General features: G+C 37.0%; 1 protein-coding gene and 1 pseudogene across 13 annotated transcripts in view; one reads left to right on the plus strand and one right to left on the minus strand.

The window, feature by feature from the left end:
• The window catches only part of LOC105233578 (FERM domain-containing protein 5), a 753,696-nt gene that overhangs the window by 328,625 nt on the left and 406,712 nt on the right, over positions 1–18,359 (plus strand). Inside the window, exons 6-8 of one of the 13 annotated variants that reach the window (XM_049462607.1) lie at positions 9,227–9,356; positions 9,432–9,532; positions 9,662–10,037. The exons of the other annotated variants lie outside the window; for them this stretch is intronic. Of the exons in view, the coding sequence (XP_049318564.1) occupies positions 9,227–9,356; positions 9,432–9,502 (201 nt within the window). The 3' untranslated portion in view covers positions 9,503–9,532; positions 9,662–10,037. Of the gene's footprint in view, positions 1–9,226; positions 9,357–9,431; positions 9,533–9,661; positions 10,038–18,359 lie in introns of those variants that run through there. 13 annotated transcript variants of the gene reach the window in all.
• On the minus strand, positions 10,002–10,934 carry LOC125775485 (uncharacterized; annotated as a pseudogene).

Consider the following 18,359-nt stretch of genomic DNA (forward strand, 5'->3'; position numbering starts at 1 on the left):
GTCTGAAAATAAATATGCACATATGTATATAAATATATACATATCTTATCAACCCTACAATAATTAAATATTTAGGTAAAAACATAAACATGACTTTATTACATATGTATTTCTAAATGTTTAAGGAATCCGTCATGAAATGTTTCAATTTGTACGTATGTACATTAGGGTGTGTCATTCTGAGGAAACCTTTTTTTTCAACCGAAAAACAGGCTAAAAACTTTCGAAAATGTGAAAAAGTCACGCAAAAGATGAGCTCTTAATATTAATATTAAGAGGTGCCTCTTTCAAATTTTATATTTTCCATTTAAATAACATGGGAAAAAATCAAGCCTCTGCTGGATAACGCAAACCTCCCGGAATTTGACTTTGAATCTTTCAGTTTAAGTCACTAATATTGGTATGTTTAGCAGCTAAATTTGCGCGTGCATTCAACCAATCGTAGTTACGATAATTTGGCCAATGTTCGGATAAACATTCGTGATAAGTTCATCTTTCATTGAAGTGAATTAACAAAAGACAGGTGGAATTGATATCAAACCACTGGAAGTATCAACCGAAATTTACCCATTTCCAATCCTTAGCGAAAATGTCGAAACGATCATCGCGAAAAGTACGAACTTCAGTGGCATGCGAAGTAGCTATCGCATCGTCCGTCGTTTGATTCTATTTGCAAACGTATTTGATCGATTTCGCTAAAATGCAATACTCAACATTGTTATGAGTTTTGAATGTGAAGTAGGCAATAGTGGCGATATTCACTCCTCGAAATCGAATGCTGAATGTTCTGGCATTGTCGTCCATAATTTCCAGTTGGCATTTCCGGAAGAAAACCACGTGGAAAGTATTTCGTGCATTTATTGTCAGACTTACAAATCAAAGTGGGATTGTGGTGTCCGCAAGGTCCATGAACCATATTGGTTTTCACCACTTCACATAATTCTGGATCTATCTCTAGATCAGGAATTTCCGCAGAAACGATTTCATCAAGCCACCACCCAAAGAAGAAAGTGTGCGTGCGGCAAACCTTTTTTTTTTTTGCCACTGAACAGATGGAGTCATGTGTAGAAGTTCACGCAAGTGAGGAAAGTTCTCTGATCGCCATTCACTTGGGAGTGGCCAGAAACGATTCTTTTACATATGACTGAAGCAGCTCACGACTTCCTTTCTTTGCCCAAGTATCCTCTGGGTAGCCTAAGAACATCCGTTTGAAGGCGAGCTAAAATGAGAAGGCGAAATATCCCCTACATAGGGTTGTGCGCTGGGTTTGGGACCCGCCACGTAAAAACACAACCCCAGCGAATAGTAACAACCAGCCTCGGATGAGAGACGCCCCTTTTGATGACGAACATGGCAAACGAAATAAGGACTACGAATTGAGGGCATGCACCTGGAATGTCCGGTCCCTTAATTGGGAAGGTGCCGCTGCCCAGCTGGTTGATGTCCTCGTGAAAATAAAGGCTGACATCACCGCCGTCCAAGAAATGCGATGGACGGGACAAGGACAAAGACGAGTATGTCCTTGTGGTATTTACTACAGTGGACATATAAAGGAGCGCAAGTTTGGTGTGGGACTCGTGGTGGGAGAGAGACTCCGTCGCCGAGTACTATCATTCACTCCGGTGAATGAACGTCTAGCCATCAAAGCGAGGTTCTTCAACATATCGCTGATTTGCGCCCACGCCCCGACGGAAGAGAAGGATGATGTGACTAAAGATGACTTTTATGAGCGCATGGAGCTCGCTTATGAGAGCTGCCCCCGCCACGATGTCAAAATCGTGCTTGGCGACTTCAACGCCAGGGTGGGCAAAGAAGGTATCTTTGGCACTACGGTCGGTAAATTCAGCCTCCACGAGGAAACATCCCCAAATGGGTTGAGACTGATCGACTTCGCCGGCGCCCGAAATATGGTTATCTGTAGTACTAGATTCCAGCATAAGAAGATTCATCAAGCTACCTGGCTGTCTCCGGATCGAAAAACCACCAACCAGATCGATCAAGTTGTGATAGACGGAAGACACGTCTCCAATGTTTTAGATGTGCGTGCGCTCCGAGGTCCTAACATCGACTCGGACCACTATCTTGTTGCAGCTAAGACTTGCACCCGCCTCTGTGTAGCAAAAAACGCACGCCAACAAACACAAGGAAGGTTCGACGTTGAGAAGCTGCAATCACAACAGACAGCCGAACGATTTTCTACTCGGCTTGCACACCTGTTCTCTGAGAGCACTCGTCAACAACTCGGTATAAGGGAATTGTGGGACGGCATCTCAAACTCCTTACGTACAGCTGCAACCGAAACCATTGGTTTTCGGAAAGTGCAAAAGAACAGCTGGTACGACGAGGAGTGCCGTGTCGCAGCGGGGAGAAAACAGGCTGCCTACATCGCAACGTTACGATCGACCACAACACGTGCGGGATGGGATAGATACCAAGAGTTGAAGAGGGAAGCGAGACGCATTTGGAGACAGAAAAAGAAAGAGGCCGAAATGTGTGAGTACGAAGAGCTTGATAAGCTGGCCGACAGGGGTAATGCTCGAAAATTCTACGAAAAGATGCGGCGGCTTACAGAAGGTTTCAAGACCGGAGCATACTCATGTAGAACCCCCCAAGGTGATCTAGTCACCGATGCCCAGAGCATACTTAAATTATGGAGGGAATACTTCTCCAGCCTGCTGAACGGCAGTGAACACACAACGCCAGGAGAAGACGAACCCGATTCCCCAATCGATGACGATGGAGAAGACGTTCCATTGCCCGACCAAAAAGAAGTTCGAAGAACAACAAAGCGGCGGGGGCGGATGGATTGCCAGCTGAGCTATTCAAACACGGCGGCGAAGAACTGATAAGGAGCATGCATCAGCTTCTTTGTAAAATATGGTCGGACGAAAGCATGTCCAACGATTGGAATTTAAGTGTGCTATGCCCAATCCATAAAAAAGGAGACCCCACAATCTGCGCCATCTACCGTGGGATAAGCCTCCTCAACCTCGCATATAAGGTTCTGTCGAGCGTGTTGTGTGATAGATTAAAGCCCACCGTCAACAAACTGATTGGACCTTATCAGTGTGGCTTTAGACCTGGTAAATCAACAACTGACCAGATATTCACCATGCGCCAAATTTTGGAAAAGACCCGTGAAAGGAGAATCGACACACATCACCTCTTCGTCGATTTCAAAGCTGCTTTCGACAGTACGAAAAGGAGCTGCCTTTATGCCGCGATGTCTGAATTTGGTATCCCCGCAAAACTAATACGGCTGTGTAAACTGACGTTGAGCGGGACCAAAAGCTCCGTCAGGATCGGGAAGGACCTCTCCGAGCCGTTCGATACCAAACGAGGTTTCAGACAAGGCGACTCCCTATCGTGCGATTTCTTCAATCTGCCCCTGGAGAAAATAGTTCGAGCTGCAGAACTTAATCGAGCAGGTACAATCTTTTATAAGAACGTACAGCTGCTGACGTATGCCGATGATATTGATATCATCGGTCTCAACACCCGCGCCGTTACTTCTGCTTTCTCCAGACTGAATAAGGAAGCAAAACAAACAGTCGTCGCACTCGCGACTTGGCACTCACGCCACTGTTGACAGTCATAACTTTGAAGTTGTAGATAATTTCGTCTATCTTGGAACCAGCGTAAACACCACCAACAATGTCAGCCTAGAAATCCAACGCAGGATAACTCTTGCCAACAGGTGCTACTTCGGACTGAGTAGGCAATTGAGAAGCAAAGTCCTCTCTCGACGAACAAAAACCAAACTCTATAAGTCACTCATAATACCCGTCCTGCTATATGGTGCAGAGGCTTGGACGATGTCAACATCTGATGAGTCGACGTTGCGAGTTTTCGAGAGAAAAGTTCTGCGAAAGATTTATGGTCCTTTGCGCGTTGGCCACGGCGAATATCGCATTCGATGGAACGATGAGCTGTACGAGATATACGACGACATTGACATAGTTCAGCGAATTAAAAGACAGCGGCTACGCTGGCTAGGTCATGTTGTCCGCATGGACGAAAACACTCCAGCTCTGAAAGTATTCGACGCTGTACCCGCCGGGGGAAGCAGAGGAAGAGAAAGACCTCCACTCCGTTGGAAGGACCAAGTGGAGAAGGACCTGGCTTCGCTTGGAATTTCCAATTGGCGCCGCGTAGCGAAGAGAAGAAACGACTGGCGCGCTGTTGTTGACTCGGCTATAATCGCGTAAGCGGTGTCTACGCCAATTAAGAAGAAGAAGAACAGAGTACATTCAGCATCTAAGCAGCAGCAGCTCCATATATAGTACGTTGCTTCAAGAAAAGTCGTGCTGTGACATCGTGAATGTCGCTTGCTAATTGACCGCAATCCGTAATTCCGCACGTATATCATCGCATCCTGCGAGTATTTATGCATGTGCTTTGGGATGCCAATGTATTATATGTTGATGGCAAAAAGAACCCCGACCGATATTAGCGCGACCTCTTCGTGGCATCGTAACAAATTTCAATCGGTAAATGATCAATTGATATTGATATCATCGGCCTCAACACCCGCGCCGTTAGTTCTGCTTTCTCCAGGCTGGACAAGGAAGCAAAACGAATGGGTCTGGCAGTGAACGAGGGCAAGACGAAATATCTCCTGTCATCAAACAAACAGTCGTCGCACTCGCGACTTGGCACTCACGTCACTGTTGACAGTCATAACTTTGAAGTTGTAGATAAAGAGGAAGACCTCCACTCCGTTGGAAGGACCAAGTGGAGAAGGACCTGGCTTCGCTTGGAATATCCAATTGGCGCTACGTAGCGAAAAGAAGAAACGACTGGCGCGCGGTTGTTAACTCGGCTATAATCGCGTAAGCGGTGTCTACGCCAATTAAGAAGAAGAAATGATCAATTTGTATGAAACAGACATAAAGTTTTCACTGAATAATTTTCAATAAGTTTTTTTGATTAGCCTAAATAAAGAAAGCAAACAAACGAATTCAAATAATTTACAAATAAATCAGTTGAGAAACAAAACAAATAAAAATGAAAAAATATGTGTATGGAAAAGTCACTTTTGGAAATTTACGCTCTTAAGTCGGTTAAAAATTAACATTTCCTGAATTTTTCTTTTTTACAAACAATCGTCAGTGGATTCTCTTCAAAGTGGTTCAAACCATTTTTCGTTTCATCCAACGGTTTAGTAAGCTAGCGAACAGGCAAAAACCCAACTTATTTTTATATAAAGATATGCAGAGCATAATTTTTCTAATTTAACACTGAAAATGCTCAATTTGTTGCCTGATGTTAACTGTGGTGAAACACGCTCATCCAAACCAGTATCCCTTCGAAAAATGAAATATCGTAAAATTGGCAACGGTATGTTTCATAGGCGCACGAAAATAACAGATTTAAGTACTTTCAGTGTTAATTGGGAAAGATTATGCTAATTTCAATGTTTAAAAATGTACGCTTACATATTCGTATATTTGCAATGCGCAAACGACTCATATAATTTATACTTGTACTAGCTGACCCGGCGAACTTCGCCCCGCCCAATTTTTATTTTTTTTTGGAAGTCATAGACTCGTAAAACTTTACCACAAATAATATAAACTTCAAACAACGCATTTTCATTTAATGTTTTTAATGTTTGTAGCGCCATCTACTGTAACATACCGCACTCAATACCGCTGTTAGCGCCACCAACTGGTGGATAGCTCTTTGCTAATAATAAACAAATAATTTGCAATAAATAAATAATGCGACTATAAGGAGAATTATAAACTATCCTATCTTTCAAGGACCAAACTGCACACAGTGTTAAAAATTTCATTAAAATCGGTTCAGTAGTTTAGGAGTCCATCGCAAACAAACAATGTGACACGTGATTTTTATATATTAAGATATGTGTGTATATTTTCTATATATTTTATATCAACGCACACAGGCATGTATGTATGTACGTAGAAATTGAACTAGTTCATGATGAATTCCTTAAAATCTTTTAAAATGTACATAGTATAATAAAGACAAGTTCATGTTTTTACCTAAAAAATTAATTAATGTAGGTTTAATAAGCTATATATTTGCATACATACATACGAGCTGTGCCGAAAAACACAAACGAATGATCGCCGTTTGTCACCGCTTCTTTGCCGTTGTAACAGCTTCGCCTACGAACCAGCGTAAATATGTATTTATGTTAACGTATGAGCTCGCATACATATCGACGCAGATTTTTGCGAGCCGTAAAAAATATTTTAGAATTGTATAATATAGGGTTGTCAAAAAAGTCTTGCAGTATTTTTATTGAATCAATTCGTGTGGCACCCATACATCGAGCTTCTTAGTGACTCCAAGCTTCTTCAAATGGTTTATAATAGTTTGATGACTACTATGCCGGTCTCTTTCGACCAATTCAGCGATTTTATCGCAATTTTCGATGACAGGCCTTCCGGAGCGTGGCGCATCTTCGACCACCTCTACACCAGAACGAAAACGTGGAAACTATCGTTGTGCGTGGAAATGGAAACTGTATCGGGTCCATAAGCTGCACAAATTTTATTGGCTGCTTGAGATGTATTTTTGCCTTTATCGTAGTAGTACTGTAAAATATGCCGTAATTTCTCTTTAATTTGCTCCATGTTCGCGACGCTATAACTCACGAACAACTTAAAAGAAACGAGAATCAATCAAACGTGAAATGAGCTTTCCAAAAAGGTATAGCATGACCCGATGCGACGAATAGAACTAGAACTACACGCTTTCAGCGCCAACTAGCGAAAATACCGCAAGACTTTTTTTGACAACCAATATTTTAAATCGACAAGAGCTACATATGTTGCCACCTTTTCTGTACTTTGCGGGCTTGTGGGGTTGACCCTTATTTATGATTTTTAGCTTTTGCCATCGTCGCTAAAAGACGCTTGTCAGCAAAGGCATCCTCTGGGATATATAATTGTGTTTGTTTTCATGAACCCAGCAAAACATGCGTGACCCAAACTCTAATAGTTTTACACAATTTTTATTTGTCACTAACACTCCCTCAAAAATCTTTGAAATGAGTAAGAAGTCAATCTATTGTGTCTTTTGTTTGTTTTATATTATAAGCTCTTCACTCAACAGATGTTAAGCAAAAATAAAACAAGAGAAGGCAAACAAACTTTTTTAACTGTTACCGCGTGTTGAAAACGATGGATGTGAAAGCGTACATTCACGATACCGTGAATTCGACGTTTGCTTGTTCATTGTGACAAATTGAATTCGACGAAAAAAGATTTCGGTTACAAAAGCGTCGTGAAAAGAATTGTGCGTATTTGTGCTTGTGCATATTTAGGCAAAATTATTTAAAGTATCTATTCGAATTGTATTTCGTTCAATATTTGTGACCGTTTGTGACTACATATAAGAATATTTAAAAAAAGGGTGAGTAGAGGAAATAATAATTAATATGAAAAAAGATACATTTAGTGCTTACATACTTACTATTTGTATGAGCCGGGAAAAAGGGTTTTAATCTAAGTACATCTAAATTTGTAAAAAATATGTAAATTTTGATTGTGATCCTGATGTGGAGGGATGCAGTTTAGTAAGCTCCCCGATAGCTATGTTAGTGATAGGAATAACAGTAATAGTAAAATTTTAGAACTAATAGAAAATAATACATTTAGTTCAGAATTAAAAGCTTGGGCCGATCTTCTGCAAACATTGCGTAAAATAGGTTGCACAAATTTACCTCTAACGGCTAAAAGTCTCCTAGGTACCAGCCGAAAAAATGTAAATATTCAAACGATTCCAAGTGGATATTTTTTATATAGGGGAATTCAAAATCATTTTGAGAAAAATTCATTTCCTGAACTTGAAAATGAAAATCATATTGTGCTTGATGTGGGAATAGATAGCCTCAAATTATTCAAGAACTCGAATACAGTATTGTGGCCTATTCTATCATCCATAGTTGATTTTCCATACGAATTACCGCTTACAATTGCATACTTTTCTGGAACAGCAAAACAGTGGAATATTAATGATTTTTTAAAATAATTTTTGAAAAAGTTAATTATTAAAAAAATTGGTCTTCAGATGGTTTGTTTTGCTGCGATGCTCCCTCTCGAACTTTTGTTAAAGGTGTGCAGTCGCACACTGAAAAAAATTGTTATTCTAAATGTGATCAAGTGGGTGACTACAAAGAAAGGAGAGTTTGTTTTTCAAAACAAATAAAACATTGAAGAACTGACCAGCCTTTTCAAAATTGAAGTGACAGATCACATCACATTAATCCTTTTTAATTTAGAGAAAGCATTTAAGAATCAGGAAATTTCAAAAAATTTTCGGTTGTTAATTAAAAAGGCAATATAAACATAAGCAAAGCTAACGAAAAAATATTATTTTTTTCCAAGTTAGGTCCTTCAGAGCTCGGTCGAATATGTAGAAGATTAGATGAAATCAGCGATTGGAAAGCGATAATTTAGGCAGTTCTTATGGTGACCATTACTACGAGTCCCTCTAATTGCACCCAGGTATAAAGCTACTGTCATGCAAGATGTGTTATAGCACTGAAGGCAATGTTGCCCAACAAATCTTGGAAGAATTCGTTGATTTGTTTGGAAATATATACGGAGACCATTTAGTTAGTTACATTATACATGGTTTATTCCATTTAACCGAATGTACCAAGCAATATGGTCCTCTAGATAATTTTTCCATTTCCAAGTTTGAAAATCACATACAGTATTTAGGAAAAACTTATAAATAAGCCCAATAAAATCCTGCAGCAATTACATTTAATGCTTGAAGAAAGCAATATTGCAGATTATACTTGCAATAAAATATCCAAAATTTATTCGTTTAATATATGTAGATTTTTAAAAAGAGAAAGATTCTTATTATTTTAGTCTAAAATTGGGCCCCATAAAAGTAACAGGCATGACAGAGGAATCTGATATCGTTATAGTAACGGCACATTGTTTCTTGGGTGTTGAAAACTATTTTCAAGAACCATTGAAATCGTCATCAGCTTTAGGTATTTTGTTGACAAATAAATTAGATCCATATTTGCTTAAAATAGAAAAGGACAATATAGTTTATAAATATTTTTCTATTCCACATGAGGGCAAGTTTACTCTAATTCCCATTTTACATCATCTATTTCATGAATTTTCATATTAGTATTTTCACTGCATTTATTGTATTTTATTATATTAAGTTAAGTTATTTGAAATGAGTTTTTGATGCTGTCAACTTTTTATTTCTATCTTAAAAGGTGCATGGAAAATTTGTTATTGTAGATCAATTGACATTGATACGGAAAAAGTTCAATATTTCTGGTTGCTGCAAATTAGAGGCAAGCTTCTCAAAGCAACAAGTAAACAATTTGTTTGTGGACGGGAACGGTAATCCAATATATTGTTGAAATGCATTTCTTAAATTTTTTTTACTTTATTATATATTGTATATACCTTTTTCAGATGTTTTTAACAGGTTAAAAACTATTTCCCCGCAACTAGAAGAATTGTCTTCAAAAGTTGGTAATATCTAAAAGAAGATGGACAGCTCTTTGAAAGAAAATGTAAGTTTATGTTCATAAAAGTTTTTATTGTTCTATAAGTATTCATCAATACAAAGAGGATGTATTGTTAAGATATTGTGGTTTAAGCATTATTTAAGTATTCTCTAATTGCACTTGTTCTCTTTTTAGATAATTCAAAAAAGCGAAGAAATGGCCCCACAAAACACCGTCCACGAATGTAAGGTGCTAATTTGAAAAGTTCATCAATTAGTATGGCGACTGACTGGTCAAGAAATCGACAACACCCAAACAGAAATTGCTTCCACCCTACCATTAACAGATTCAGATTCAGATTCATATTTATTTGAAGCATATACTTAAATATACAGAAAATAGCAAAATTAGCAGCACTAGCTCGAGGCCATCAGCTGGTCTTTACAATTTAATATGATAGTAATAATTGGATGTTATGTCTAAATAACGGATATACATAAATATTATCATTAATATATAAATTGTACAGTTTATATTAAATTAAATGTGCTATGTTACATGTTATAAGAAAGTTAGATATAGTACTTATATTCGACGATGTTATATTAGTTAGTAGTTTCGATGGGAGAGTGGTGCCAAACATCCTTCGCCTTGTATTGGTAAATTGGGGGCATGCATCTAGTATATGTTTTACTGATGTCCTAGAGGACCTACAAAAGCAGCAGGATCCGTTTCCATTATTTAACAGGTAATCGTGCATGATCTGCTTATGACCTAGACGAAGCCTTGTGAATAACAAATTGTCTGAATGTTTGGAGTTCGTGGGGTATATAGGCTTTGCTCTGGTAGGATTGATTGCCGCATAATGATGAACGTATCCATTCTATTTCAACAGGGACTTGTTATGTACGTACTGCTTTATTAGACGTTTTAAGTCAGCTTTTTCGAGAGCGCCAAAGCACAGTACCGGTTCTTCGTGAATACTTTTCGCCACAGAATCGGCGAGTTCATTGCCCTGAATTCCACAGTGACCATTTTCATTTTATTTGCGTGCTTGGTGAGCAGATCACGAACGTAAGTTACTAAGACACTGTTATTGGTAAAATTTTTGACGGCATCGATGGCAGATTGACTGTCTGTACAAATGCAGAATTTACCCTTAGTTTTGGATGCTATTAGAGCAGCTTGATAGATAGCAAAGATTTCACTGGTGAATATAGAGCAGTGATTGTGCAGCAAACCTTTTTTCAAAACCTGTAAATTCCGATATAACTGCGAAGGACGTTGAGTAGTTTGTTTTTGAGCCATCCGTAAATATAAATTTGAACGATTTTAAGTATAACTCTAGTTTAGTCTCGAGGAAAACTTGCTGGTAGATAGGAGCACATGTATTTTGCTCTTGATAATCCTGAAGGCAATTAATAAATGACGAGTCCGAAAGATTCCAAGGTGGGTATGTACTGTGAGCTTGCCGAGTGGGTTTAACCGGTACATAAATTTCTCTAGACAGAGCAACTACGCGATGTAGTGCCGAGAGCCTCTTTGGGAAGCGTTTCCTATTTATAGCATTGAGTATATTTTTATACAGGTTGGAGTTGTTGCAGGATATAACTTTGTATATAAGTCCAGCGGTCATATATTCCACCCGTTCCGTGAGGTCAGGAAGTCCGGATTCAGCCAAAATGTTACAAACTGGAGTAATGGTGAAGGCACGTAGGCTTTTCCGCACAGCTGCGTGATATGGAGCACAAAGAAGATTCAAGTTGCTTTTGGATATTAGAAAGAGTAGAAGTATGTACAAAGGACTTTTTTGAGGAAAAGTATTTTACAATGCTGAGGCGGTTTAATAGTTTTTTTCTAATATAATTGCAATGGAACTTAAAAGTATATTTACTATCAAAGAAAACTCCCAATATCTTCAATTCATTAACATTATTTATAGGTACATTTTTATAAGATAGTCTTACATCTGAACAGCGCTTCTTTGGACAAATATGCAGGACATTGCATTTCTCATATGATATAATCGCTCCTGATTCAAGCGACCATACAGAAATATCATCAATGATTTTACTGGAAATGGTTCTCACCGGTACTAAATTATCAAGCTTAGTAAATATCAGAATATCATCTGCGTAAATATTGTGATTTATATTGTACTTATGTATTATTTTGCTAATTTCTTCAAACGCCATAACAAATAAAACCACCGAGAGAGGCGAACCTTGCGGAATCCCATTTTCTAAGTTGTATATGTCGGAAAAAGCGCCGTTTATCTTGACCATAAATCTTCGGTTAATTAAAAAACTTTTAACAAAATTGTAGATTTTAGAGCCAACTGCCCATTTCCTTAATTGTCTTAGAACAATGTGTGCCCCGATACGATCGAAGGCATTTTCGAAGTCTAGGGAAAGTGCTGTAATATGTTTCTTACTAGACAGGGCACATGAAGAGAAATGGTCGAAAGATAATAGAGCGTCGATTGTGCTATGGCCTTTTTTAAAGGCAGCCTGATTAGGGTTTAGCAATTTATGTTTAGAAGTAAACCACATTTGTCGGTATTTTCTCGAGAACTTTGCTGTTGCAAGGCAATAAGGAAACCGGGCGGAAGCTGGGCATCTGATCTTCTGGTTTGTTAGGCTTTCGTATAGGAATTATACACCCACATTTCCAACATTGAGGAATGGGCGAAAGACTAAAATCCGAAGAATTTGCTAAAGCAATAATACAATTTCTTCAATAAGCAATATTTATTTTGTATACTATTTTCATATTACAGACACAGTTTATTTTAAGGATGAAAGGCATTCCCGAAAGGGTATGTGATGTGTTGCGGCATCTGTACACTGATGAATTCCTGATTTTATGTAACTGGGAGGGTAGGGGAGGCAAGCAACCGCTATCAAAATTTCTATTGTCCAACATATTACGAGTATATGGTAAATTTAATACATACATATTTACCTAAAAAGATGCATTTTAAAATTGGTTTTTAATTACATTTTTTTAGATCCTTTCATCACTTGTGGATTTGCAAATTTCGAACAACAAATTCGGAAGTCCATTAAAATGAGCCACCATAGATATAAGCAAAAAAATATAGGAAGCGAAAAGCTGAGGAATCATAATATTATATTTATTTTTTTGATATACATTGTATGTACATATTTGTATATATTATTTTTTGTTTATATATTATAATTTTTCTTTAAATATTATATATAGAAATAATTTTGAAGTGATGAAAAAAAAATGTGTAAGAATAAATGAATTTAATGTAAATCTAAACAAAATGATTTTATTATTATTAAAATTAATAAAAACATTGCAATAAAAAAAGATCTTTATAATTTAGTGTTTCGAACTTTAGGTTGAAGGAATGTCAAGCGAGTGGTTTACCCACTAGGCCATTGAGGAATGTACCGCCATGCTTTCTTGAAAGCAGTTTTGTTGATTTGTCCCGAATTTAAAGAAAGTGTGAGAAAGAAGGATATAGTTTTATTACAGCAGAAATTATGCGAGATATAACATCACGTGCATTGCACGAAAATAAAAAATGGTTTTGACTTGACATATTTTACAGCCATTGGAAATAATTGTCTGCGTGTGTTTGTTGTTGTGCCGTCAGATAAAGTGGAAAATTTCTGCAATTCGTGCACCGTCCAATGGTTTTGCAGGAGCAAGAGAATACCCCTATTATTTTTTCGGGAATGTCATATACACATATGTACATACATATAGAGCAGTGACTTGGGTTCAGGCTTTCGATGCTTCCTCCTCGTAAAAAAAAAAAAAAAAAAAAAAAAATATAGAGCAGTGCGCACACTATATTATACAATTGATAAACGATAATATCTTGATTTGAATTATACTTACATAGAATGTACTTATGTTCTTATGGATGCATATGAAAATTTGAATGATGAAATAAGTATGATTGTCATATAATATTATTGTAGTATACAGTCAGACTAATTAATATTCGGGTTTAGTTTTCTTAAACTTAATGCCTCTATATTTTTAAATTTAAGTATTAAATGCGTCATTATTATTCGGTTTTTCCCCACGTTTGGAGTATACTATATGTATATGCGTAAAAAATTAGCTAAAAGTGATTTTATGAGAAAATTTATTTAAGGTATTATCAGAGAACGTATATTTACAGAGAAGGTTCACGATAACGATAATTTAGGGATATTTCAATTTTGGGACGGATTTACTGTTTTGGATGAGCGTGTTTCACCACAGAAAATGATTAGCGTGTTTCACCACTTAACATCAGGGGTCACAAAAATAGCAGAATTGAGCATTTTCAGTGTTAAATGAGAACAATAATGATAATTCCAATGTTAAGGAATGTGCGCTTACAGATTCCCTTTTTTACTATGCGCAAACGATGCTGTATATAATTTATATACATACATACATATGTATGTATATTTTCTATGTATTTTATATCAAAGCACACAAGCATGTATGTACGTACAAATTGAACTATTTCATGGTGAATTCCTTAAAATCTTTGGAAATATATAATAAAGTCATACATGCATTATTACCTATGTATGTATGTATGTATGTAAATCTTTAATTAATGTAGGTTTGATAAGATAAATACATACATACATACATATTTATTTACAGGTCAATCCTTTAAAAGTTTTGATAACATGTTAAAAGCGGTCGCACATATTCACGTATGTAATTATGTGTGTATGTAAACAAAAATAAACATACGCATAATGTTTGTAAATTTGTCTACCCACAACTTTGTATGTAAATGTGTACACTTATTGCTTCATGCGAAATCTTCGCTTCACGGGCAACCAATGGCTGAAGCTTAAGTTTTTTCAAAGAGTCAATGTGTCGAAACTCAAAGAGTCACGCCCGGAACACATAGAGCGGGGCAGACTGCAAGCGACATCTGTCAAATATTAAAATACACACGTTCTTATGGACACAGTTATGTAGTTGTGCAGCTGTCTAAATAACTGTGTCCTTAAAAATGTGTGTATTTCAATATCAGATTCAGATGGCGCTTGCAGTCTGTGGCGTTCTATGTGTTCAGCACATCAATCTGTCGAAGCACTGACGCGACGAGACGCGAAAGAAACTAACAAACGATCGCCGATTGTTACCGCTTCCCTTGCCGCTGTAACAGCTTCGCCTTCCAACGTGCGTAAATATGTATGCATATGTATGAACTTGCATACATATCGACGCTGATTTTTGCGAGCTACGGAAACATATTTTAGAATTGAATATTATAAATCGACAACTCCTTTGTTGCCACTTTTCTGACTTCTTTCTGTGAAGAAGCATCAGAAAGTTGTTCAATTTATGTTTTTTAGCTTTTGCCATCGTAGCGATAAGACGCTTGTAGTAAAAGGCATGCTCGGGGAGATGTTACGGCGTCTGTTTATATGAATGAAGCGAGGTCGCTTGTGGCATATGCCCCTGCGTTTATGAATGAAATCGTTTTTGTTGTAAAATTTACTACATTTGAGCTTCGCCAATTCGGCTGCGACATTGACTTGAGACGTTGCTGATGCTAAATTAGACGATTGTTGTTTTTGTAGAACAATATTTGTACTTTTTGCGGGTGACATATCTACATGTGAACGCATATTAGTATGTATGTTATGTATGCATTATTTGTGAGGGAATGCAATACGCACATATTTACATGTGTACGCATATAAGTATGTATGATGCTATTTGAAACAATTCTTGTTTTTGTAAAGCAATGTTTGTAGTTTTTGTGGGTGACATATTTACATGTGTACGCATATTTGTATGTTGGTGTGTATATACAGGTATCCCTCGAATAGCACGGTACTTGAGTTGCACGAAATCTCGAATAGCACGGTTAAAAATTGCAACAACCCTCGAATAACACAGGGTTCGAATTACACGAAGCCGCGAAAATTCCTTTTAAAAATTGAAATTTAAGGATCCTCTACCTCTTCAAGGAAAAACAAATCAATCTTTCGAGAGTGACAGTGGTTGAACATATGTAATTTAAAAATTATTGCGTTTATAAAGTTTTAGTTTTTAAATTTCAAATAACACGATTTCGAATAACACGGAATCAATTAACCGTGTTATTCGAGGGATACCTGTACATTATTTGTTCGGCAATGTCGTACACATATGCATATGTAAGTATGTAACGGGTGATTTTTTTGAGGTTAGGATTTTCATGCATTAGTATTTGACAGATCACGTGGGATTTCAGACATGGTGTCAAAGAGAAAGATGCTCAGTATGCTTTGACATTTCATCATGAATAGACTTACTAACGAGCAACGCTTGCAAATCATTGAATTTTATTACCAAAATCAGTGTTCGGTTCGAAATGTGTTTTATCGACAAATTTTGTTCAGCGATGAGGCTCATTTCTGGTTGAATGGCTACGTAAATAAGCAAAATTGCCGCATTTGGGGTGAAGAGCAACCAGAAGCCGTTCAAGAACTGCCCATGCATCCCGAAAAATGCACTGTTTGGTGTGGTTTGTACGCTGGTGGAATCATTGGACCGTATTTTTTCAAAGATGCTGTTGGACGCAACGTTACGGTGAATGGCGATCGCTATCGTTCGATGCTAACAAACTTTTTGTTGCCAAAAATGGAAGAACTGAACTTGGTTGACATGTGGTTTCAACAAGATGGCGCTACATGCCACACAGCTCGCGATTCTATGGCCATTTTGAGGGAAAACTTCGGACAACAATTCATCTCAAGAAATGGACCCGTAAGTTGGCCACCAAGATCATGCGATTTAACGCCTTTAGACTATTTTTTGTGGGGCTACGTCAAGTCTAAAGTCTACAGAAATAAGCCAGCAACTATTCCAGCTTTGGAAGACAACATTTCCGAAGAAATTCGGGCTATTCCGGCCGAAATGCTCGAAAAAGTTGCCCAAAATTGGACTTTCCGAATGGACCACCTAAGACGCAGCCGCGGTCAACATTTAAATGAAATTATCTTCAAAAAGTAAATGTCATGAACCAATCTAACGTTTCAAATAAAGAACCGATGAGATTTTGCAAATTTTATGCGTTTTTTTTTTAAAAAAAGTTATCAAGCTCTTAAAAAATCACCCTTTACATATCGAGCAGTGCGCGCACACTTTTTACTGATAAATGATAATATTAGGATTTGAATTTGAATTCTACTTACATAAGTATGTATGTATGTAACTATGTGCTAATATCTAGAATCTAGATTCTAGATGCATATGAAAATTTAAATGATGAAATGTGATTTAAATATAACATTGTTGTAATATATAATATTAAGTGTTTTAGGGTATCTCATATACATATGTATATAGCATATGTATGTATATACAACCATATTCATACATATTTATATGAAATTATATAATATTATCAAAAATTATAAATATTTAATAACTCTTTTTAACTACAAATATAGTTTTGAAAATAGCATAGTTTTATTAGAATGTTATCAGTTTTGCATGCATTCAGAAAAATATGCAAAATGATAATCATATCAATTAAGTAATATGATTGCATGTAAACGTATAGAATTATATCCAAAAGACTAACATATCGTCCCCTCAATATAACAATAGCGTATAATTTTTTTGGGGTTTTGAGAAAATCGAGTTTAAAGTTTTTGTCAAATCAGATGTCTATACACTTATTGAAGGAAATTTTTGAACATGAAATTATACACCATTTTTTCTAATGACATTTTGACCCACTTTGTGGAAGTAGAATTTGACGAAATTTTGACCAGACATAGAATCAATGATGGAGATTCTAAATATGCAATAAAAAAATAATGGCGTATCAGCACATACGCTATTGTTATATTGAGGGGACGATATGTACGTCTGTAATAAGAATGTGTAAGAATTCTACTCTGGAGCAAATCCATAATTTTCATCACATGTCAAACCCACGCTCAAGTGTACCAAAAATTGCCACACGCCGTAAGCCTTTGGTGCAACCAAAAAACAGACAAGCACGTGTAAAATTCGCCAAGGAAAATAATGCTAAGCCAAATGTTTGGTGGAATGACGTTTGATGAGAGCAAATACAACGATTTTGGGTCGGATGGATGTGTAAAAGTTTGGCGAAAACCTAATGAAGAGCTGCAACTGAAAAATTTGAGGCTCACAGTAAAGCATGGCAATGGTCACGTTATGCTGTGGGTTGTATGGGCGCAAAAGGGGTTGGGAAACTAGTTTTTATTGATGGTATAATGAACAAAGAGTCGTATCTTAATATCCTAAAAACCAGTTTAAAATGTAGTGCAGAAAAACTTGGTATTTTAGAGTCGTTCAAATGTTACCAGGATAACGACCCGAAACATAAGTCGCGGTTAGTGCAAGAGTGGCTTCTTTATAATTGCCCCAAAGTGCTCCACCCACCTTTCCAATCATCGAACATTAACTCCATCGAAAACCTGTGGGGTGAATTAGATCGTCAAAATCGCAAACATAAGATTTCTTCAGTGACCGACCTCAAAATTAAGCTGCATCAGGAATGGGATAAAATATCGCCGACATAGACTGCTAAAATTGTTGAAGATGTGCCAAATCGTTCGAATGAAGTGCTTAAACAAAAGGATATCCTACCAAATATTAATGTTTTCGGTATTAATTTTTGGAATAATTTTGTGCCTTAAATACCAAAAACCGAATATAAACGAACGCTCGTTTGATGTGTACCTGAAGTTATTTGCCTTTTTTTAGAACGGAATTATATATTATTTTTTTGTTTATGTGTACTATTTACTGTTGAACTATCCAAAATAAAATCGTCCCGATTAGGCACAAATCCTCTTGAACCAAATGGGGCGAGCCTCTCCAAATGTACTATTTTCATTTTACATCGTGCTTTCCCATTTCTTTGTATGCG

This window comes from Bactrocera dorsalis, chromosome 1 (assembly GCF_023373825.1).
Source record: "Bactrocera dorsalis isolate Fly_Bdor chromosome 1, ASM2337382v1, whole genome shotgun sequence".
In the NCBI taxonomy this organism is placed as follows: Eukaryota; Metazoa; Arthropoda; class Insecta; order Diptera; family Tephritidae; genus Bactrocera; species Bactrocera dorsalis.